The sequence below is a fragment of the Durio zibethinus genome, chromosome 3, assembly GCF_047325235.1.
Source record: "Durio zibethinus cultivar Kanyao isolate XHJ-2024 chromosome 3, ASM4732523v1, whole genome shotgun sequence".
NCBI lineage: Eukaryota > Viridiplantae > Streptophyta > Magnoliopsida > Malvales > Malvaceae > Durio > Durio zibethinus.
Window position 1 is genome coordinate 37363012 of NC_143164.1, and position 23468 is coordinate 37386479.

At 30.5% G+C, this 23468-nt stretch overlaps 4 protein-coding genes and 1 long non-coding RNA gene across 5 annotated transcripts; 2 read left to right on the forward strand and 3 right to left on the reverse strand.

Annotated features, from left to right (window-relative positions):
* Nucleotides 1–3347: 3347 nt before the first annotated feature.
* On the forward strand, nucleotides 3348–5034 carry LOC111283333 (GDSL esterase/lipase At2g42990-like). Its single transcript, XM_022871784.2, has 3 exons — nucleotides 3348–3906; nucleotides 4124–4613; nucleotides 4705–5034. The coding sequence occupies exons 1-3, from the start codon at nucleotides 3427–3429 to the stop codon at nucleotides 4896–4898; spliced, it is 1164 nt and encodes a 387-aa protein (XP_022727519.1). The 5' UTR covers nucleotides 3348–3426; the 3' UTR covers nucleotides 4899–5034.
* Nucleotides 5035–5113: 79 nt separating this feature from the next.
* On the reverse strand, nucleotides 5114–5781 carry LOC149519829 (uncharacterized). Its single transcript, XR_016341103.1, has 2 exons — nucleotides 5688–5781; nucleotides 5114–5530 (listed from the first exon to the last, which is right to left on the reverse strand). It is a non-coding gene; the product is annotated as an uncharacterized LOC149519829 (long non-coding RNA).
* Nucleotides 5782–6158: 377 nt separating this feature from the next.
* Nucleotides 6159–8179, reverse strand: LOC111283332 (4-hydroxyphenylpyruvate dioxygenase-like). The gene is made up of 2 exons (XM_022871783.2): nucleotides 7018–8179; nucleotides 6159–6615 (listed from the first exon to the last, which is right to left on the reverse strand). Exons 1-2 carry the CDS (start codon nucleotides 8157–8159, stop codon nucleotides 6429–6431), a joined length of 1329 nt encoding a protein of 442 aa, XP_022727518.1. The 5' UTR covers nucleotides 8160–8179; the 3' UTR covers nucleotides 6159–6428.
* A 3435-nt stretch (nucleotides 8180–11614) lies between these two features.
* On the forward strand, nucleotides 11615–16589 carry LOC111283331 (uncharacterized). Its single transcript, XM_022871782.2, has 10 exons — nucleotides 11615–11769; nucleotides 11866–11979; nucleotides 12115–12176; nucleotides 12272–12355; nucleotides 12688–12719; nucleotides 12842–12923; nucleotides 13543–13771; nucleotides 14619–14846; nucleotides 15145–15437; nucleotides 16096–16589. Exons 1-10 carry the CDS (start codon nucleotides 11746–11748, stop codon nucleotides 16427–16429), a joined length of 1482 nt encoding a protein of 493 aa, XP_022727517.1. The 5' UTR covers nucleotides 11615–11745; the 3' UTR covers nucleotides 16430–16589.
* A 225-nt stretch (nucleotides 16590–16814) lies between these two features.
* On the reverse strand, nucleotides 16815–19260 carry LOC111283601 (transcription factor JUNGBRUNNEN 1-like). The gene is made up of 3 exons (XM_022872163.2): nucleotides 18947–19260; nucleotides 17635–17927; nucleotides 16815–17404 (listed from the first exon to the last, which is right to left on the reverse strand). The coding sequence occupies exons 1-3, from the start codon at nucleotides 19152–19154 to the stop codon at nucleotides 16955–16957; spliced, it is 951 nt and encodes a 316-aa protein (XP_022727898.1). The 5' UTR covers nucleotides 19155–19260; the 3' UTR covers nucleotides 16815–16954.
* Between the last annotated feature and the right edge of the window lie 4208 nt (nucleotides 19261–23468).

Below are 23468 nucleotides of genomic sequence, written 5' to 3' on the forward strand. Positions count from 1 at the left end.
GACTAAAAATGGATCCAATTGGTTTATAATAATAATAATGGTAGATAATCAAATTTATATCATTTTCAAGAATTGATGTTCTAGTGGAATAAGGAGGACTTAATTGCACAAAAAGTAAATTTGAGGACGGCAATACTTAAGAGGATATAAGTTGGACGTCAAATTCAAAGAGATGAGAAAAAGAAAATTTGTTCATGGATCCCAATTTCAAATTCTCCAAATAAAAAATGGGGAAGGAATGTCCCATTAATATCTTTTGTGGAATGTTGAAGGACCCATAAACATAGAAATATGAACACAAATATCTCTCTTCTTTTTTTTTTTTTTTGAAATAGAATAAATTTTGATGAAATGGGTTTTTTAATTGGTGAAAAATAGTAGGATATTGATTGGTTTGGAATTCCCAACACGCAAACATGTTACGATTGACTCAACCTTGGGAAAGAGGATTGAAGCTAACAAGGAGTGATTGTTTCTTGGGAAAATCAAATGGGAATTTCCTTTAGGAAATCGTCGTCTTGCGTTTGGACATGAGCATACAATGTCAAACATAGAACCCATGCATGGACTTTTTGAATGCTAAGATAATATACATTACTCTTTTTTCTCATCATTTTCCTCTTCAAAGTTCACCCTCTCGCACGTAAGAAAATGAGTTTTCTTTATCTGTATTCACAATTCACAGTCCAAAACTGATGATGATGATGACGACGACTAGCCAATGCAGTATCAGTTAGTTTAAAATGACACTGGAAAATTGGGGCAGAGGCGAAAGCGATTCCAGCGTATTGACTAATCAACACATCTCATCTAAGTGAAAAAAATATGAGTGTTCATTGGGTTAATTTTTTTGGTTAATCAATAATAAATATATTTCAATTAAATTATATTTTAAATTTTTTATATTTTAAACAAAGTAAGTAAAATTATTTAACAAAATATTTAAATACTAAATTATTATGTTAAAAATTTTAACAATTGACGAAAATAAATGATCTATTTTATGTATTTTTTATTTTATATTTAGATGATATTATGTTTTCGTTAAAATTTTGATTAATTTAATTTTTAAATTAAATTAATCAAAAATTAAAAAATTTTTAAAATTATTTTCGTTAATATGATTGAAATTAATTTAACGATCGATCGATTAATTGAATTAAATTAATTCGATCCACTAATTTGATTAAAACCGAATTATGAATACTTAAAAAAAAAAATTATAAGAGAACTAAGAGTTCGACTGAAGATTAAAAATTTCCGGCATTTTTATTTTTATGAAAAGATTTCCGAGAAATAGGCTAGGTAACCACCAAACGAAAGAGCCTTAAGGATCATCGTATATGGTTAGAAAGAAAGAAAGGTTTTACTGGTTATGTCACTTGAATGAAACATTTTAAAAAATTATGTGACTTACATGTTTAGGAACATTTCAATCACAAGGAACAAATTTCCAAGAAATGGTTTCAATTCAATCATATTCTTGAAAAAAAATCTCATATAAGGACAAAAATTTAACCAATCTCTAACGGATTTCAACCCGACTCGATCCTATAATATCAACTTTTTTTTTTAAATTCAAATTTTAAGTCGCGTCGGATCATGTAAAGTTAAAAAATAATCGAAATTGAATCGGATTCAGATTTTAAGTAAATTTAATTCGATCCGATATTATATAAAAAATTATTTTTTAATTAATTATTTAATTATATATTTATATAATGATATTTTTAAATATTTATATTTAAAAAATAATATTTTATATTAAAAAAATATTTTATTAATTTCAAATCGGATCGAATTTAATATAATTTATATAATATCGAATCATGATTAATTCAGATATTAAAAATAAAAAAAATAAAATAAAATCAAATTCAAATTTAATAACATATAAAATCAGATCAAATTCGAAATGAATAAAACCCATTTCAAATTCAACCCGATTTCAACCTAATTTCGTAACAATTCACAAGTTTTGATGAAAGCAAAATATCGGCATCGCAGTAATGGCATACAAGGACAAACTTAAATATCAATATGATCATAGTATACGGAATTCAGGACACCATAAAGTAGTCCAACCAACATTTCGGCAGTCTATGACACTTTTCTTACATGGTTGGAGTGGGCTGCGGATTACACTTCCGTTATTAATATTGTTCAGATTCCAGCCTAGAGTATGTGTCAAGCTAAATGTTTTAAAGCAGTGGGGATGATGCTTTAATTTTATGCAGGATAAAAAAGAAAGGTAGCTGGATATATAACTGTTAGTGCAGTATATTTCAATAAATTTATTTTACAAGAAAAGAATAATGATTACATAATAAATAATATCAAAATTAATCATGAAGTCATCCGATTTTGCATTAAGTGCCCCCAACGAGGTTAGACTTTGACTCGTTCAATTTTGTATCAAATGATAAGAATATAAATGATATATTAATATTCGTAAATTATTTAAATTTGATTCAAATAAAATTTGAATTCATCTCGATTATTATCGAGTCGAATTTGAGCTCAAGTAATTTGACTCATTAATTAAGTTAAGCTCGAATATTTTTATACTCGATTCGAATAGCTTATGAGCATAATCAAATTTTTATATTTAAATATATTTTTATTATTTTAATTAATAAAATATCTCAAACTCAAATTCGAATACAAATAATCAAGCTTTTATCAAATATAAAAATTGAATTTATTTTTACATGTTAATCGAACTTAATTAAACGAATTCGAATAATTTAATTTTTATTTCAAGCAGAACTCGAACTAAAAAAATAAAACTCGATCGAATTTGAACCGAATTTTAAATTTTAAATTTCGAATTGAATTTAAACTTGAGTTTAAGTTTGATATTATATTAATTCGAACTTGATCGATTATAACTTTATCAAATACCTCAATAAGAATAAAGAGGGTGAGCTAGTTTGGGCGTTTAATAAGATACAAATAAAAAATGATAATAAAATTTGATCATGTCAAATATTTCAAAAGAGGAAAGGTACCAATGGCTTTATGCATAAAGCAACAAACAAGACAATCCCTATTATCAAATTCCCGAAACCCAGGTTGTCGAGAAATTAAGGTGCCACGTGCAAGTGCAAGGAGCAGCATCCTGAAAGTGGACCATAGACTCCCTATGCATGCGTGCTATTATAACTGTCTATCTTATCATCTTCCAAGTGTCTTCAATGTTCCATAAAAATAATATAAGACCCACCCATTTCCCAACTGCCAAGCGTTCATGATGATCCAACAACTTCAGAGCTTTTTTTTTTTTTTTTTTTTATCAGATTTTAGCATTCCAACACGTAAATGTAATCAGGCGAATGGTCTAAAAATATGATAAAATAATTCGAATACCATGCTATATATGACTCAATATTAAATTTGTCATTATAAGCTAGCTACCATCCAACTATGTCATATTATCAATACTTTTGCTTTATCTTTACTCTTGGGTATATGATCAATTTCATTGGCAATAAAAGCTTGCTACATGCTAGCTGGGATTATCGAACTGGCATGGGCATGGCGTACATGAGCAACATTCCCTGGATTTTCTTCATTCAAATCTTAGCTCTGGCTTCTAATTCCGAAGCCAAAGTGTCAGCTGTTATAGTCTTTGGAGATTCATCTGTGGATTCAGGTAACAACAATTACATTCCAACAATTGCCAAGTGCAATTTTGAGCCTTATGGCCGTGATTTTCCCGGAGGCACCCCCACTGGACGCTTCTGCAATGGCCGACTTCCTCCTGACTTCATATCCGAGGGCCTTGGTCTAAAACCTGTCATCCCTGCCTACTTGGATCCTGCTTTAAACATCTCAGAGTTCGCCACTGGAGTCTGCTTCGCTTCTGCTGCAACTGGCTATGACAATGCTACCGCTGATGTACTGGTAATTCCTCATTTCAACTCTTTAAAGTATCTTAAGCTATTCAGGATTCTTTAATCTCATCCTGTTCTGTCTTTGTATTTATGACATTAAATCAGTAAATTCTTATGACATTTTGATAGTATATAGTAAGTATATGATATCCATTTACTTTTCCTTTCGCTCAAATTGGGTGGTTTTGATTTTGTTACTGATTAATTTTACCTGGTACAATTGACAGAAAGTGATTCCTTTATGGAAGGAAGTGGAGTATTACAAGGAGTACCAAACGAAATTACGAGCCTATCTTGGTGACAAGAAGGCGAATGGGATAATCTCCAATGCCTTGTATCTGATAAGCATAGGAACGAACGATTTCCTCGAGAATTATTATGCCCTTCCTGATAGAAAGTCCCAATTCACCGTTCAGCAATACGAGGATTTCCTCATTGGCATTGCTGAAAACTTCGTTAGGCAAATTTACAGTCTAGGAGCTCGAAAGATGTCCCTAACAGGACTTCCTCCAATGGGTTGTTTGCCAGTGCAGAGAGCCACAAACCTTGAAGACCCTCTTAAATGCGTGGAGGAACGCAACAAAATTGCCTTGGAGTTCAATGGCAAGTTGAAAACTTTGGTGGCAAAGCTGAACAAGAATCTTCCAGGTTTGAAAATGTTCTTTGCAGATCCTTATTACCCACTATTGCAGCTTATCACAACACCTTCTGAGTACGGTAAGTGAATGATAACATCACAAACGATCGATCTAATTGACAATTGACATGTTTCAGTGTGAGATCTATCTAGTTTGTTGTTGATTGTCAGGATTTGAGGTTGCAGAAGAAGGATGTTGTGGCACAGGGCTGTTTGAGATGGGTATTCTGTGCAATCGGCATAATCCATTCACATGTACAGATGCAAATAAGTATGTATTTTGGGATGCCATTCACCCCTCGCAGAGAACAAATAAAATAATCTCAGATAATTTACTTCGCGAACTCAAACAACTGTCTCTATGATTTCTCAAACAAATCGAGTTTTCCAACAATAGATGATCCATCGGATGCAGATCATCGAGCCTACATGTCCTTCGCCAGAAATAGACCAATTTCCATTAAATTGAATGCTAAAAGGCTTTTAGGCAGCTACAATATGCTATTTATACTCGTTTCTCTTAATTACATAAATATTATTTCACTTGATAGACTTTGTATAGCAATAAATTTGGGGTAAATTGTAACTGAAAAAACCTGGATAAATTTCTTGGGTTGTCGTTGAACATTCACCATTTTCCTGTTGTCCTTTTTTTTTTTTTTTTAATTTTGGTAAAAACCATGTGAGAATTTACAATTAAAACAAACATTTTTCCTCCATATAATTCTCGACTATCCATAATGATCATATAAGTAATGGAGAGTACCCTGATCATCTATATCAATCATAAGATCCAGTTCTTCACACACCTTGATCTGATTATCACTTTGGCACATCCCCAATTCTCCAGGCCCCCAACCCCAATTCTCTTCTTCATCATCTCTCTCAGGATTTTGAATTCATCCTCACTCACCATTACAAAATGCTGCATCCATTCCCCTTCATTATGCCCCGAAATCGTCTGTGTCTGGCTCCTCCTCCGCATCCAAAACACCAGCTTGCAAGCAAATCACAAACAACACCATCTCATTGTTTGCTAGCACAAAAGAGTTTGGTCCACTCTCTATGACCTCAAAAAGCTTATGTATTGAGTATAACTATTTCTTGTCACAGAAACTCTAGAATGCAATGCATATAAAGCAACTCTGCTATACCTCTTGAAAATACCTGTTGGCAGAACCCAAACCCAAAAATCTTGACCATTGTCTTCTTCCACCAAAATGCATCTCAGAGTTTGAGATTTTCTCTGCAATCAATCAGACCTTAATTTTGTATTTCAACCTTCCTAATACCTAATGGCTACAAGTATCCTTTCTCACATATAATGAAATAAACTTCGAATGGTGGCTCCCAGGTATCAATGCATTAAGTTCAACAAAACTAATGTTTCCTACATCAACATTCGTCAGACCTCATTCAATTTAAAAGTAGTAACTGATGCAAAATGCAGAGGCTAGGCAGTGGAGAATTCTATAGGGACTATATATGATAAGACAGCTTAAATCTTTCAGTTGGCAAATGTTTGATTGTCTTGCTTCATAAATAAGTTCTAATAGCTACTGGAAATCATTTATGCAAAATAACTGATCAAATGCATGCAACTAAAAAAAAATGATATAGGAACATGATGCGAAACCAAATTCAAATTTTCATAAATATAATCAAATCAAGGTTGCTCATTCCTATAAATGAACAACTTTTGTAACTATTTTTGGATTCTCCAGCAAATTTTTTTATGCATGGCTATATATCCAATTACAACAAAGACTAAAAAAATTATTCCATATACCATGATCATCACATTGTCATTGGTCTAACCATGATTAGTAAGTACCTCATTCAACTACATTAGTTTATGGCACAAGAACATGCAGCAATAAGAGGGATCTTTTTTCTCATGCAGTGGCAGATCCTGCAATTTGTTTGGCTTCAAGGGTCTTCTCGTACTCCTCAATGGATTTGAAGAGCTCGGAAAAGTTGCCTTTTCCAAACCCTCCACATCCACCTTTTTGGTATTGCTTTCCTTGTTCATCTTGGACCATACACCCAACTCTCTGAATTATCTCTATGAAGATTGTTGGCCTACCCAAAAAAAAAAAAGGATCAAAATTTCAACCATCTGTTCATAGGAAAAGACTTACATGATATTTGTTAAGTGAAATTTCGTGAAGTTCTCTATTAAAACTGATCAAATAGAAACTAAAACCGAAAATCAAAACTTGAAAGTTCTTATTACATATCAAGTAAGTAAAATTTGAAAAAATTTGAAAAAAATTTGATATATATATATTTTTTTTACATATTATTGTTCTTCTTGTTGAATTCTATTAATTTATCAGTTTAAATTTTTTATTAAAATTTTTGTTAAATTATTTTTAATAAAAAACTTCTCAAAGAACTTCATATAAGATCTTCCCTGTTCATAAACTACTAAAATACTAAAATGTGTACAAACTAAAAAAAAAAGATTAAATTATTGATTACCTATCTCCGACCGGCTTAGTAAAAATCTGAAGCAAAGTCCCTTGATCATCTCGATCAACCAAAATCCCCAACTGTTCACACTCCTTGATCTGCTCGTCACTCAAAACATCCCCTGCCCTGTTCTTCAAGTTCTTATAGTAAGTAGGCGGCGGCGATGGCATGAACTCGAAACCCCCAACCAAACTTCTCTTCCTCATTTCCCGCAGTGTCTTGAATATATCTTCACTTACCAACGCCAAATGCTGAACCCCAGCTCCTTCATTGTGTTCTAGGTAGGTTTGGATCTGGCTTTTCCTCTTTGTTCCAAACACTGGCTCGTTCATTGGAAGCAATACCATTTCATCGTTGTTGGCCAAAACGACAGAGTTTAGCCCACTTTCGCTTGTCCCCACATCTTCAGCTGTGAACTCTGCAAATTCATGGAAACCTGTGAAAGATTTAACGTACGAAACGGCAGGGCCCAGTTCCGGGACATTCCCGACCGCGTGATCGAGTCTTCGGATTCCGTAATCCAACGGGTAAGAAAGATCGTCTTCTATTTTTTCGAAGCCGGGCAAGAAGAAGAAGTCGTGGTGGTGGCTGTCGGTGTTTTTATTGTAACTGATATAACGCAAAACCACGTCGCCGTAAAGTTTGACTTCGGAGAGGGCCGCGTCGTTGCCGAGGAGGATAGGCGGGGAAGAGGGTAAGGCACCGTGGGAGACGCTGGTGGTAAAGGCGATTTCGGCGTCTTCGACTTCGACGGCGATGGCACGGACGGCTAAGCCGTGGGAGGAAGCGAATGAGCAGCAGGCCCCGTGGTCAAAGGTGGGGATGGAAGCAGTGGATTGAGGAGAAAGGTTCTGCGAATGAGCAATGGAAGGCGAGTAAGGGGCAGTGAAGAGAAAGTTGAGGTCACCGGAACGGAGAAGGTAAGAAGCGTGGGTCAAGTTCCCGGTGGAAAGGTCCGATTTAGCAAGCAATCGCATGCCGAGACCCCATGAGAAACGACGGGCCGTGTTGGTGGCATCGGTGCACCAGAACTCTATGTGGTGGAAACGTTTGACGTTGAAGCGGTCGGATTTGGGATTGGTCCGGACGAAGTTGGAGAATCCAACAAGCTTGAACTCCCGGCTGGAGGTGGACTGATTTTCTTTGCCCATTGATTCGGTTTGGAGATCGTGCTCCACGTCCTGGGAGCCGTTCAAATAAAAGTCTTCAAAGAAGTTAAATGAGGACACGTGGTGAAGTGGTATTGGTCTGTGCTGTTTCTAAGGTGCTGATTATTTGGAATGATGTGTCGTACTTATCGAGTTGGAGTGCGTTTCGGCCTCAAATTTGAATAAAAAAATTAATTATTTAGACTAGATCAGGGTCAGACGTCACTTGCAGTTCCGTGACGAGATGGACAGGCCGTGATGCAGGTGGGTTTAACAGGGTAGATTGCGCAGAATTGTACTTTGAGTGACGATTGAACAGCGTTTGAAACGTCAGGTTTAATTTATCGATGGGAGGCTTTAATAAATCGAAATAGATAATATTTTGTACACATTGATGTAAATTATTCACCTATTTTATTTCATGTTTATATTTATATTAAATAATTTTAAATACGATAATATAATATAAAAATAATATAAATATAAATATAATATAATTAAAATTTTAATAAAAATTAAAAATATATATTTTATATTAATATAAATTATAATATATAATTTTTATATAAATATAAGAATTATTAATATTTTATATAAAAAATTAAAATTATTATATCTACTTATATTTTTGTTCGGGCCTAATTACTTAAGAAGTGCAAAAAGCGATGTTTAAATAAAACTAGAATTAATCCTCACCGTGTTGGGGTAGAATAATTATTTTTATATAAAAATAATAAAAAATAAAATAAACAAAGAGATCGAAATCATAAATATTAAAATTAAAAATATATATAATATTTTATATATTATGATTATATTATACTACAAAATATAACTATAGGAAGATTCATTGTACCGTGGGCTAACCATTAACAATATCTGTAGCTTTCTTGTTCATTGTACCTTTCTTGGCTACCCCAATCCCCCACACATCTCAGTAATCAGTCGGTAATCAAAGTGCATCGGCATAGTTGCTGCTCGATAATACAAGGCTGGAATGACAAACGAAAATGATTTTAAGATATATTGTAAATCCTAAAAGCTTTTTTAATCTTACCAATGACAATATGTAAAAAATATCAAAATGCTTTTAAAATGCCGTGAAATCAATTTTGAATTACTTAATATTAGTGAATTCAAACATCTAAATGTTTTTTAATGAGAGACGAAAATATTTTATTTTTAATAAGGTTTTTTACAATAAATAATTAACTTCACCGTGAAAGTAAGTGACTGTTCTTTTATATTTTCAATTTTCAAAATGTTTTTGAAAACAGGATAGTTGACTTTTTTAAAACAGTTGACTTCCTTTCATTTTTAGAACCCTTTTAGCATTAAAGCAATTGACTCTTCGTTAAAGCAATTGACCTCTATCAAATTTCAAAATGATTTCACCTATAAAGCAATCGACTCCTCTACAAAAGCAGTCGATTACTTTGTTCATTTTTCATTTGTCAAAAGGCTCTCAATAAATAGCAGTTGATTATTTTAGTGTTAGGAATCAACTGTATTGATTTCCAGTTTTAGCAATTGTTTGCCTTAAGTGGGATAATTGATTGCCAATTATATTGAGACTTTCCTTAACTTTTGTTTTGCATAGCAATTGACTTTTATGGTGCTGGTTGTCAATTGCCTACTTACGCAATCTTCTTACTTTGATTCTTTTATATATAAAATTAAATCTTTTTTATTTTGAAACCTTTCTTTAAATTATTTTATAGTTTAATATGATTTTTTTATTAAATTTTTATATTTAATCATAATTTTCATATTTTGAAAATCATTCTACTAGTTGTCAAGCTCTGTCCAAATCGAGCATTAATACTTATAAAAATATGTTTTCATGATATTGTTTCATGAAATTTCTCAAACCAACTATAATGTTTTTGGCTTGTAGAGTTATGTTGGGAATAATAACTTAAATTTTATAAGATATTTTTTTAATTTTTTTAATTAATTAGATGTTACTTAATAAATAAGAAAATTTGTAAAACAATAATTAAAAAAAGATTATTGATAGGCAAGTTAATAAACTTATAAATAATGGGTTTTTTTACACTGATAAGTATGAGAAATGTAAAAAAATTATAAGATTTTATTGGATAAATATCTTATAAGATTAGAAGAAATTAAAAATATCTTTGTGATTATATATATTTAAGTAAATTAAAAGATAATGAAATGATTCATATAAGTATAATAAATCATGTAAATATGTATTTATTTGAATTGATAATATTTCATTGGACTAAAAAAGAACGAAAAAGTCCACGAGTGTATTTTAGGATTGAATGTTTGATTAAGATATTTATATTTTTTTGCAATTAGTAATTTTTTATAATCCCTAAATATAAGATGATGGAGTTAAAATACATTAAATTATTATTCTATGTGTAATTGATTAATTATTTGATTATATTTTTATTGATTTAATTATTTAATTAATTTAAACTATTTTATCTAACAATTAAAATTATAATTTTCATAATTCTAAAAAGTTACTCATACGGCAAACAATGTTGACCTTTCTAAGCTGTTACTTGGAATTTGGTTGAAAATTGGCCATGCTCTGTACAAACATTTAATACTCTGAATTTTATGATCATTACGCATTTAAACGGAGGTTTGAATTCCACCGTATTAAAATTAAATTTATTATATCATCAGTTAAATTTAAATATCAATTATAATAAAATATATTTAATATAAAAATTTTTATGTATTTTTTAAAATATAATTATAATATTTTTAATTTTTAATTTTATCAAAATCAATTTTATTACTCGTAATTGTAACTTCTTTCGTATTTTCTAATTGCCATAGCTTTGTCAAATGCAATGGCCATTAAGTCAAAAGCTTCATCCGCTAATTCATGATTCTAAGCAACAAGAGCAATTTCATCCCATTAATAATGGAAAAACTCCATAATACACAAAAATTACTTTAAAAAAGAATGCACTTATGAAAAGCAAAATAAGCAAACTTCATGAGAAAAAGGTATAAAAAAATTATAATAAAAAAAAAATTTTTTATCCAAAAAAAAGCAAAAATTGAAAAATATTTGAATGACATTTTGTTTCTTATATTTTTAAGGTGTCATTTTAAATATTTTATATTAATTTTTTTAATAAATTTATTCAATTTATAAATAATAATTTTAATTCTATTAAAATATTTTCATTAAGTGATTTTATTTGATTAAAAAGATTTGTTAAATTTATCAATAAGAAATTTTAATTATTCAAACCCAATTGTAGTTAATTTATAATTATTATTTACCTAAAAAAGTAAATAAAAAAATAAGATTATGTTTGACAAACATTTTTGCTGATATATTCACCTAACAAAGACTAATAGTTTGAAATCTTTTTTATTTATTTATAAGATAAATTCTCTTATTATTTATTAATTATATTTGGAAAATAATTTAAATAACAATAAAAAGAACGAAAAGATAAAAGAAAGCATCGCCTAACTGCTAGTCTATGCAACAAACCTAACAGCTCTACTGAATTAAAAATAAAAAATAAAAACGAATTTGTTTTTCTTCAGCTGAAGGTTAAAGCTTTTCCCTCCGATTTCATCTCCCATGGCCTCCAATGGAGCTTCTACGGTAAATCTTTTTTTTTTCTTATCTTCTTCTTCCATTTTATAGTAATTGGAATTGATTCTTTTTTTTTATTATTATTTTTGTATTTAATTTTGAAAGGAACAAGGAGTTAGGGATGCTACGGAGAACAGTTTGGAAAAGATCAAACGGCAGCTGGCCTCTGGCTCTGGTCGGAACTTGCTCCAAGGTCCACTTCTCAAGCGATCTGAGACCGTACGATCTCCTCTACTCTCTCTGTCTCTTCGATTTTACTGCGCTAATTCCAGCTAAATTTTCGATTTTGTTATCAGTTATAGCTTTCATCAATTTGTAATTTTTTTCGTAAATTACTGTACATTGGTTTGGCAGTTGAGGAAATGGAATGAACGGTGGGTGATATTAGATCCCACAACGGGGAAAATGGAATACAAGTAGGCGTATTTCAAGGTCTTATTTTTCGTTTTTGTTTTGTTTTCTTTCGAAGATTGAAATTAAACTAGAAATTCTGTTGTTTTGGTTGTTTAAGGACAAGGAGGAATGAGCCAAGTATTAAGGGAACCATTACATTTGATGAAAACAGCACCATTACCGTATCTCCTGTTAACTTTCAGTAAGACGATTTTCTTATTTCTGGTTTGGTTGATCATTGCTATGATCTGGTGATTCGTGTATTCCGTCGTGTAAAATATTGAAATTCATGTATTCTTATGATGTTTTATACAAAAATTATGAATCACAATTCGTGTTAACACGAAAACAGAAAATATATCCTTTTTTGTTTTAATAAATCCATATATAGTTATTGCTAAAATTTTAAGCTGTGTCACCTTATCGTGTTTATGTCATGTCATCGTATCGTATTTTAGATTTCCAGGTCTCCTACAAGTCTTTGATTCTTTGGTTGGGAATTGTTATTAAAATGTTTCTTTTTATTGGCTGCAGTGGACTTCCAAAGTATGAAGGCTGCTGTTTCTGTATCCAAACAATTTTTGAAAGAAAACTGAAAAATTTTGAGGTTTTTTTTTCTTGTTTTTGAATTATGTTATGTTGAAAATTCAGTTGCTAAACTTGCATGCTTCTTAGCTATACCATTTAGATATTGGGACTCCCCAGAAAAAGGACTACTTTCTTTGTGCTGAGACTCCTGGTGCTGCTAGAGCTTGGGTATCAACTTTACAGTAAGTTATCTTTTTACAATGTGCCGCATTTCATCAGTCTTTTTACTATTCTGTTTTCTGTTAAAACTAGTTATATATATATGTATGTATGTATGTATGTATTTGTTGTTAAGTTTGATTGATCAATTGTATAATATAATTACCATGTCTTGTGGATGATCTGTGATTCTGTGATGGGTACTTGTGCTTTCTAAGGAGGGCTAAGGTGATGGAATCCTCTTAGCAGAACCCAATTTGAGTTTACCTAGACAAAACCAATTTTAAACATCCCATGAATGTGGACCATAAATTAACATCCCATCTATTTAAACAAGTTGGAGGCAGATTGTGGTAAATAAAAAAAAATATTCTTGCTTTCTTCAAAATTTTTAATGGTATTTCAGATGTCAGAAATGCCTAAAGTGATAGGAGATTCAAGTTAAAGCAAAAGCTAATTCTTATCACTCTTTACATTCTTTCAAATTGTCTGAAGATGATGGCTGGTATCTTCTATTGTGGTTTGGAAAGTATACTTACCATATAATTTACAGACTTCTTTTTTCAACTCATTTTTTATATCTATTGATGATATTATCCTTATGTTGCTGTTTGGTTGTTGTTTCTCCCTTCCTAAAATTAGTGCGACACAGTTGGTTCTAAAGGCACACAAAGAGGCCGTTAATTCCTTAAGTGGGAATGGTTCTGCAAAATTTGGTACGGTTGCAACAGTAGTTGCTGCTGCCAATTCAACAGCCAAGGAATGTTCTAAAGAAATTGAAGCAGCAATGCAGATTTCTTTGAGAAATGCCTTAGGATTGGTCACAAGTAGACCCACTGATGGTCCAATGGATGATCTTACAATTATGAAGGTATGCTATGAGCAGTTTCTCCTTTCAATTTCTTGTGCTTGTGGGCTGTGCTTTTAAGTTATTTGAACATACCCGTGCTATACTTCCATGAGGTTTAATCCTTATTCTCACACAGAACTTATTGTGAAAGCATATTTGAAGTGCAACAAATTTGCAGTTGATATCTTTTTCCCTAATGTTAGGAGCTGGACATGTGATGGTTAAAAATTTTAACATGACTTATAGTTACTAGAATCAAATGCTTCTGTTTCTTCCAATCATTCACATTAATAAATATTCTGTATTCTGTTTTTGCTTGCATGAACTTTTTCCTCACAAGCAATGATATTAATAGCATCTTGCATGTTATGGAGGCGCATGCTGGTTAAAACTCTTTATGGCACAAGTTCTGTTATTCCCTACTCAAGCTAGTCCTAAATGAAGCAGTTTGTCATAATTGATGATTCCATTGGCAGTGTATTGGGAAGATTGATGGTAAATATGTAGGCCCAACGATTGCAAAAGTAACTCTAGCAAACACTCTTGGGTCATGGGCCTGTCTTGTTACAGTTATCTGGATTTTATGGTATGATTATGAGGGCTTATTGTTTTGTGCTAAATTGGAGATGGTGATGGATATTCCGATAACACTGGTGCCTAAGAAAAAATTTATGCCAGTTTGGGCGTTGAACCTGGCGAATGATCTTGTCCTGGGTCGACAACTATTAAATGCATGTTATTTGTTGTTTGGGTCTCTTAATCAGGCTTTCTAACTTGTCTTGTCTCCTTATTGTGGTTAGTGCTTGGTCAATTAAAGCATTTCATTCTACCTAGATTTGGTTTTCTGAGTGGTTGCTAAATCTTGTAGGAGACACTAAGAGTCAAGGATGAGGAATTGCAGAATTTGGCTCGAAATCTTCGTGCTCGTGATTCAACAATAAGAGAAATAGCAGAGAAACTTTCAGAAACTGCTGAAGCTGCTGAATCTGCAGCATCTGCAGCTCATACAATGGATGAACAAAGGAGAATTGCTTGTGCAGAAATTGAGTGCTTAACAAAAGATTCAGAAAAACAAAAGGAAGCATTCATGTTAAAGGTATGGCTAAATTTAAATTGTGTAACTCTAATCTTATTGCTAGCATGTGGATAGGATGGAGTTGATGTGCTAGCACGTTAATTGTCATCCATGAGTCGTGTTTTGCCCTTCTTCTCCTGTCATAACCCTTCATCATTGTTCACATCTAATTCACTTAGTGTCACTAATGTTGCTTTTCACTTTTGAGAAGTCACTTTTAATTGTCGACCATTTTTATTAGGGGCTTCAAGATTCCTATGTAACATATATTTTAATCATCATAATTGTTGTTCTAATGTTTTTTCCTTGGTGTTTGTAGCTGAGGGAGTCTGAAGAAAAGCTTGGGGTCCTAAGTAAGGAAAGAGATCAATTGATTAAGCAGAGAGACTCTGCTATGCAGGAGGCACATATGTGGCGCACCAAGCTTGCAAAAGCTCGTGAGAGTGTTGTGATATTAGAAGCAGCAGTTATGAGAGCAGAGGAGAAGGTCAGAGTTGCAGAAACAGATGCTGAAGCAAGAATAAAAGAAGCAGCACAGAAAGAGGCAGCTGCTGTGAAGGAAAAGCAAGAACTTTTCGCATATGTGAATGTGTTACAGGCACATCTCCAAAGGTTTGACTTATATTTTTAAGCATTATAACAATCATCCTGCTTTTACCCATTTTAGAAACCCTTAGAACTGTGGCATGTAAATTTATGCAATTGATAACCAACAGGAAATGTTTGAAAAAAATGTTCTAGAGATAATTGACAATAGAGTTAATTTTGTAATATACTGAGCACATCGAGAAATACTGGAGGAAACCTTGGCATCTTTCTTGAGAATGCAGAGCCCTCGCGTGTTTCACATTGTGAAATCGTGTCAAAAGTGTGTGCTTTCATCCAACTTCCAGCTCCTCTCCTGTTCGATCTAGAAATCCAATATCAAGACAAAATCATGGGTAGAAGAGTAAAAAGTGTCGATTAAATTCTTTTATATGGTAACACAAACTACTCTCTTGTTTTTCTCCCCCTTTTGGGTGATAGAAGCCATTTGCTCCATGTTCTTGAAGCTTCCGTTTATTATTCAAAATATGCAGGTTAATGGTATAATTTAGTCAGTTAAGTTTGATTTGCAGTTGATTTGTTAACACAGCTGCTGCTTTTATAGTAGAAAACAATTTAATTTGGTTCAGTATTGTTGGGGTATTTGTCATCGAACTGAAACTAAGAGCATAAATATACTTGTGGGGCAACAGAAGTTGATGTTGTCTTCTATTTTCATTCGCAGACAACAGAGTGACACGAAGCAAATTTTCGAGGAGAAGACCGAGTCCTCAAATACAAGTAACAGTCCACCTGATACAAAGGATGTTGACTTGTCAGAGAATGTTGACAAAGCTTGTCTTAGTATTTCTAGAGTAGTCCCAGTTCCTGGGGAGAGTGTAGTCCACATGGCAGTGGATCAAGTAAACATCCAACCGGTTGGTGATGGTGAATGGAGTGATATTCAGACAACAGAGGCAAGAATAGCTGATGTAAGAGAGATAGCCACTGAGACAGAGGGAAGCAGCCATGATATTTCTGTTGTTAGCCAAGCAATTAATAACCACCACCAGCCTTGAGAAAGTAATCAAGCTTACTTACAGAAGTGTAAAGATTCTTCATATATTTTAAAATTTCTTCCTCCCTCTCATGAGTTCCTTAATTTTATCAGACAAGCATGTCAATGTCTTTCCTTTCACCTGGAGGAATACTTGAATACAAGCGAGCCTTTGAAATCAAGTACATGGAGCCTTGTATTGATTGTAAATTTGACAGAATTCTTCAAAAAATGGCCAATATTTTGTAGCAAAATGTTTTAACAATCAGGTTTTGTCACAAAATAGAGAAAATATTTCAACGTCAATAAAATTATATGATAATAACCAAAATTTTAAAACACAAATAATATAAATTTTACAACAACATCGATCGGCATGGTATTTGGTGTATATCTATAGCAACCTAGCTATATTTGTTCATAAGATTAGAGAATATAAATCCTACCATGGGTCCCCGTTATCAATTAAGAATATTAATTTCCCTGTTATGGCAGTTCAAGAAAAAAAAAGTTGTAGTTGCCTGCCATAATGCATGCATGCTTGCTTCTATGTACTATCGAAGGCATTGCCGGGATATGGTTCAAGGGCTAGCTCAACCACAGGTCTTAACTCATCCCAATTTCCATTAGTAAAGCCATCGACGTCGACGCCATTGGGATGGTTCCAAAAGCTTGGGTAATTAGTTGCTGCAAATGGAGTTTGTTTCGCTATAGAATTGGCGGATGACCATGGATTGTCTCCCAAAAGGAAGTAGTTTCTTGCATCAACTTGGTCCACGAAAATATTTGGTTTGCTGTTGTTTTGTTGGAGGACTGAGTCACAAAAACTCATGCATTGCTCAGCACTGTTTCCAGAGTCATCTTCGAGGCTGCATGTGTTGGAATTGGAGTCAGCTCCATTTTGTTTGATTGTGGGATCCAATTTCCAAGCAGCAGCTGCTGTGTACTTCTTGTTTGATGGGGCTCGTTTGAAAATTCGACAAAGGGTCCAAACTTCCTGCACGCATTAAGAATCAGACAATATCAGAATTGTTTTGAACAGTCTGCAATACAAGAAACCGAAGACTGAAGAAGATATCAACGATGTCAATGATAGGCCCACACACAGACATAACGTTTGAACATCCATCAAGCACAAACAAACAGCATATCCCATTTCATATTCACTTAACTCTTCAAATTAGCAACTAAAACCCAGAAAACAAAGCAAAAAATTCACTTGCTTACAGCTTCTTGGGCATCGTCCTTGGCATTGGAGAAGTGTTTCTCATTTGGCGGATGGCGAAACTCATGCATCATCCACTCGGTTTTGGTACCCTTACCGGCTCTACCTCGATAGTAGACAAGGGATTTCTTGAGGCCAATGCAGCTGGGTTCTTTCACAGAATAGATGGACTTGTCGATGCCGGTGGCCTTCCAAAACCCTGATCCTGTCACCCTGTTTGGCCTTATGCTGTTTCTATACTTTCTCCCTCTCATGCAAAAGAAATACCACTCTTTATCTCCCGCACTATTAAATTCTTCAAAAAAAAAAAAAAAAAACACATCCATTTCAATTAAATTAATACAATATTACTCAACTCATATACATTAATATATATGTATATATACATTAATTTCTTAGTTTTAGTTATCAGAATTTAAATTCTGAAAATATCAAATATAAAAATATATTTTTTTTATTTTGCAAAATTTCTAATTGAATAATAAACAAGCACTCAAATTCTAGCTATATTTTTGTGTATTCTACACTCAATTAAGCCAACAAATTTTAATGTGTTTAATTTGACAATTTCAAATTAAATTTGATTTTTTTTAATAATTATTATCTTTTGGTAGACTATATGGTTAAGATTAAGATTCGACTTTATTTGACCGTCTTGTTGATTAATCAAAATGTCATCCTAATTTAATCTAATTTTGAAAAAAAAAAATCAATAGTTGACCATATGACAAATATTGCAAAATATCAAATTTCTTATAAAAGGAAATATTATATTTACATTTTAATATCATGTTTCATCTTTCACATATTATATTTACATTTTTCATAGTTTCTTGACAGGCTTGGTGAGCATTTCTTTCTTTGAAAAATGTGTAAGCAGTAGTTCCATATTTTATTTTTGTTTGATAGTTAACAGTAGTTCCATTTTGAGATATGAATAGAGTGTGTAAAGAATATATGATAAGACGATCGCCTTTTTGTTTTAATTTTTATTTCGGCAGTGGAACCAATGTCCAAAAGAAAAGGCCTTCCTAATTATTTAGTTGTCTTGTCAAACTACTTTAAATACAAATTAATACCAAGTTTAGGAATATTATAAAAAGTCATAAAGATGAAATCAAAATTAACAATTGTTTATTTTTTTTTTTAGAAAAAATTTAAGAGCACTCTAGTAAACTCTTAGAATTTTGAACAAAAATAACTTCAAAAAAAAAAATATATATAGAACAAATATTTTTCAATCAAGATTATAACAACCTGTGTTAGAAAGAAAAAGAAATGGAATTAATTAGCAGTAGAGATATATATACTAACTTGGAAGATCCCATGGATCATATTTGTAGATATCAATCTGTTTGATGATTTCAATACTGATAGGTTTCTTCTCAACCTTTCGCCGCAGATAAAACCCAACAAGTTCTTCGTCTGTTGGGTGAAATCGAAACCCTGGAAGCATAACTTCACTGTCCTTCGTCTCCTTCTCATCATCAGTATAACTGCTCATCGTTCTTGCTGCCTCCATGAATATCTCTCTCTCTCTCTGTTTGTCACTGATGATATATATTTTTTCTCCTTTAACCCAAGTCTCTCATTGATATATAATGGATGGATAGCTGAATGTTTGGGGTCAAGACAAGACTTTCGATCAAGACATCTTTGCAAAGTCTACCTGTGGAAAAACGAAGTCTTCCGTCTGCTAATATTTTCTTGCCTCAAATTCATATATTAACACAATTCATTAATATAGTCACATAATATTCAACAAATTTTAATTTTAATTTTTAATATCTACAATTAGATTAAGCGATATTAAATATAATATGATGATACGATATAAATATGATATAAAAATAAAATAAAAAAAATAATATTATTTAAAATTTTAATAATAATTATATATAAATTTAACAAATAAAAAAAATATATTTCATATTTTCATATCGATATAAATTGTGATATATAATTTTTATATAAAACATAATATAAATACATAAATTTTAATATTTTATAAAATACAAATACACAAATCATGAAATTTGCTTGCAATATTTTTTTTTTTATCTAGATTACGAATATTTTTCTTTTATCAAAATTCAAGTTATGACTTTTTTGTATAAAAAAAAATTTAAAATAAAATACATAAGACTAGAAATATATGTAAGTATAATTTCCACGTATAAATAATTATAGTATACTCTATGACGTGGCAATGACAATTGATTATTACAATTCAAGTGATGACAATTACATTTATTGGTTGAAAATTTAAAAGCGAAGCCTCGAAAGGTAACAATCTTGGTGGAAAATATCAATTTAAATCGCACCATCAAAGAAAATCAGGTACAGTTGTACTATCGGTTAAAAAAAATGTACAATCATTCGTTTCAAAATTGAATATCACTCATTAAATAATAAAAAATTTTAGGAATGAAATATTGCATCCGTTTCCTTTCAATTTTTATCCTTCAAGAGTGCACAAGATTGACATTATATATATTATTTTGAAAAATAAGTATTATATCTTAATAATAAGATTAACATTTATTTGAAATATTGGAAAGAATAATAATACAAAGTAAACTATATAAATTTCTTTTTTTGGTCATTTTTCGATTTCTAAAATTATATAATGCATCATAATTCACTAATAAATTTTTTTATACTTTAAATTATCAAAAATCGAATTTTGATTACAGTTAAAACTAACAATTTAGTATTTTACTAATAGGTTATGTGAAAAAAAAAATCATTTGCTGTCAACTTGGAAATGAAGTTTTTCTTTTTTTTTTTAATGATTTCAAGACAATAGGTCATGGTATTTTTTTTTTCACAATTTAAATAGCATTAATAATGAAATTGAATTTTAATTTTTGGTTTTAAGGTGACAGAACCCTACATTAAAAGAGAGGAGGGGGGAGACTAGAGTTGAATCCCAATTTTATATCTTCTTAAGGTTTTTTGGATCATTAAATCAAGAAGCTGAAGATTAAAATCGAAATTTAATTTTTATTTTTAAAAAATAATATTTAATATATTTAAAATTCAAATTTAAGCACATTTGATCCATTCCTTTTCTTAAATTATGAGAGTTTTTGTAAAAAAAAAAAAATTCTTTAGTGTAAGTAATAAAATAAAAGTTTTCAAGTTGTATGAATTTATAATTGATGTTTTACCTTGAGGTCAAGACTCAAGGGGCAATGCTAGATTGCCTAAAAGAAGAGTGTCGGTATCATATATTTATAAAATTAAAAAAAAATCTATTTATTCTCAAAATTGAAGATTTTGATAATCATCTACTCATTTTTTCCGTGGGATCAGATCATCATACCATGGGCGGCATTCATTGAAAAGGCTTGGTTTGTGGTTTGATGTTTCTCTTTATTAGTAAATGGAATTAACTTTTCTTGTTTGTCGTCAAACATATACAAAATCCAACCAAACAAAACATGAATTTGATCCCTAATTATATTAAGAGGTATTTGGTTCATGAATTTTTAAATTTAATGTGTAATAATATTAAGTAATTGTATTTTAAATTTTATATGTAATAATATTAAATAAAAATATTTTATGTTTTATTTTTTTATATTTTCAATAAAGATTGGGTTTTTGTCTTAGAAGTGTTATTTTTTCAACGAAAACTATATTTCTTTATCTTAGAAATATTATTTTTATTTAATTATTAATTTTTTCATATTTTTAATAAAAGCTGCAATTTTATTTTAGAAACACCAATTTTTTTAAACAAGAATTGCATTTTTTATTTTAAAAATGTCGATTTTGTTGAAGTCTGAATTTTTTTTTTCATATTTTTAACAAAAATTGTAATTTTATCTTAAAAACATAGTATTTTCAATAATGATTGCATTTTTTTTTAGAAATGTCATTTTTTCAACAAGGACTATATTTTTTTTATCTTAAAAATGTTGTTTTGTTAAATTTTGAAATTTGTTTTTCATATTTATAACAAAAACATTATTTTTTTTTTGTTTTAGAAAGTTATTTTTGTTGAATTACGAAAAATAAAAAATTTTCATCTTTTCAATAGAAATCATGTCTCTAATTATAACTTTTATGAAAATTTCAATAGTATTGTGTTAAAAACGTAATTTTTGTTTAAAATATATTAAGAAAAATTTATTTTCATAATAATTTATAAAAAAAATTACTACATTTTTAAGATAAATAACATTATTTATATTTGAAAATGTAATTAAGTTAGGACAAATGAAAAAAAAAATTTTTTTCCTTCAAAATCATAAAAATCCTCGTATGGAGGAGAGTTTTTGAGTCATTTACTTTTTCACTTCTAAACACCGTTAAAAAAAAAAAATCAAGAATCAAATTCTCATAAATCAAATACAAAATCAAATTACAAAAAATAAGATTTTAAATAGAAAAATTACTTTTCCGAACCAAACACCTACGTCATGGTGATAATGTTATGCCCTTTGCAAAATTTTTTTTATTTATTTCTGATTTATCTCTTTTAAAAAGTTAATTTATTTGATTTGTTGTAACTACAAGACAGCTGAATAGTCATCCATAACAGGTCATGAATAGTCATCCATAACAGGTCATGACTTTAGAGCTATGTGGGTTGGAAATTTGATTGATCAGAGAAAGCGTTAGGATCATGCCCAACATAAAACCAAATATGAGGTCTAAATGCTTTCTTAACAAACTCTGGTCGGTATAGTAAGTTTCAAAGAAATGATACCAACTCATAATTTATAATCACATGTTGGTAATAAAGAATATGTTTAGTTAATTAATATCGTAATATCTTGTACTATTTGAAATTGAAAGTAGATCTAATAATTTAAAATACAATATGAAAATAAAATAAAAAAATGATATGATTTAAAATTTTAACAATAATTATATATAAATTTAATAAAATTAAAAAATATATTTTATATTTTTATGTTAATACAAATTGAATCATATGATTTTTATGTAAAATTCAATATGAATACATAAATTTTAATATTTTATATTATATGAATACATTAATCGTTAGATAAAAATGATATGATAATTTAATGTTTGCTTCTAACAATTAGATGATAAAAAATAATTTTATATATGTTAATAATAAAATAGTAATTTTTTATAATTGAGTTGTCAAAATAAAAAAAAAATTTCTAAACTTGAGTGACTAAATGTATAATTTATCTTAAAAAATTCATATCCGTGGAGATAATTTGAATCTTACATTTGATTAAACGATCCATAATTAATAGATCAAATTTGGATAGTTGAAATATAATTTCTCATTATTATATATATATTAAAGAGAGGATTTCAATTTAACTTAATTAAGATCATTGGAGATCATGTGGAAAGCTTATGATTCCTTGCAATTAAGCTATGTTGACAAACAGATGATAACGAAAAATGGAAAAATCGAGACGCCGAGATTACATGTGATTCGAATTGATCCAAATTTTCTTCATTGAAAGTTTAAAATTGCTGTCCAATTGTACAACTGTACGGTCACAAAATAAAAAGCGTTGTACGACGAAGATCATTTCTAATTTGAGATTGAAAATTTTCGTAACTGTAAACATGAAATTTTAAGTCAACCCTTATGGATTCCTTCTGATTTTAAGTTCACATTGACAGAAATGAGAAGCCACAAATTTTTGTTTAAAATTGTAATTCTAAGATAAAGAAAAAGGTTATAACGAGAAATTTTAAATTATAAATATATTAAACAGTAGTATTTTGAAAGTGATCGTAGAATTTTTAATTTGTTGATTGTGATTTTAACCTAAAATGAGCAGATTAATTTGAAAAGGTATGCAGGTTTGTTCCAATAATTTGAGACAGT

What these genes read in the sequence shown, in the direction of transcription:
- LOC111283333 (XM_022871784.2), top strand. Translation starts at nt 3,427, where the DNA reads ATGTCATATTATCAATACTTTTGCTTTATCTTTACTCTTGGGTATATG. An exon ending in ATGCTACCGCTGATGTACTG is followed by an intron (nt 3,907 to 4,123) that starts GTAATTCCTCAT and finishes TACAATTGACAG; the next exon opens with AAAGTGATTCCTTTATGGAA. An exon ending in CACAACACCTTCTGAGTACG is followed by an intron (nt 4,614 to 4,704) that starts GTAAGTGAATGA and finishes GTTGATTGTCAG; the next exon opens with GATTTGAGGTTGCAGAAGAA.
- LOC111283332 (XM_022871783.2), bottom strand. Translation starts at nt 8,159, where the DNA reads ATGGGCAAAGAAAATCAGTCCACCTCCAGCCGGGAGTTCAAGCTTGTT. An exon ending in ACTAAGCCGGTCGGAGATAG is followed by an intron (nt 6,616 to 7,017) that starts GTAATCAATAAT and finishes TTTTTTGGGTAG; the next exon opens with GCCAACAATCTTCATAGAGA.
- LOC111283331 (XM_022871782.2), top strand. Translation starts at nt 11,746, where the DNA reads ATGGCCTCCAATGGAGCTTCTACG. An exon ending in CCTCCAATGGAGCTTCTACG is followed by an intron (nt 11,770 to 11,865) that starts GTAAATCTTTTT and finishes TAATTTTGAAAG; the next exon opens with GAACAAGGAGTTAGGGATGC. An exon ending in TTCTCAAGCGATCTGAGACC is followed by an intron (nt 11,980 to 12,114) that starts GTACGATCTCCT and finishes TTGGTTTGGCAG; the next exon opens with TTGAGGAAATGGAATGAACG.
- LOC111283601 (XM_022872163.2), bottom strand. Translation starts at nt 19,154, where the DNA reads ATGGAGGCAGCAAGAACGATGAGCAGTTATACTGATGATGAGAAGGAG. An exon ending in TGATCCATGGGATCTTCCAA is followed by an intron (nt 17,928 to 18,946) that starts GTTAGTATATAT and finishes TTTTTTTTGAAG; the next exon opens with AATTTAATAGTGCGGGAGAT. An exon ending in AGGACGATGCCCAAGAAGCT is followed by an intron (nt 17,405 to 17,634) that starts GTAAGCAAGTGA and finishes TAATGCGTGCAG; the next exon opens with GAAGTTTGGACCCTTTGTCG.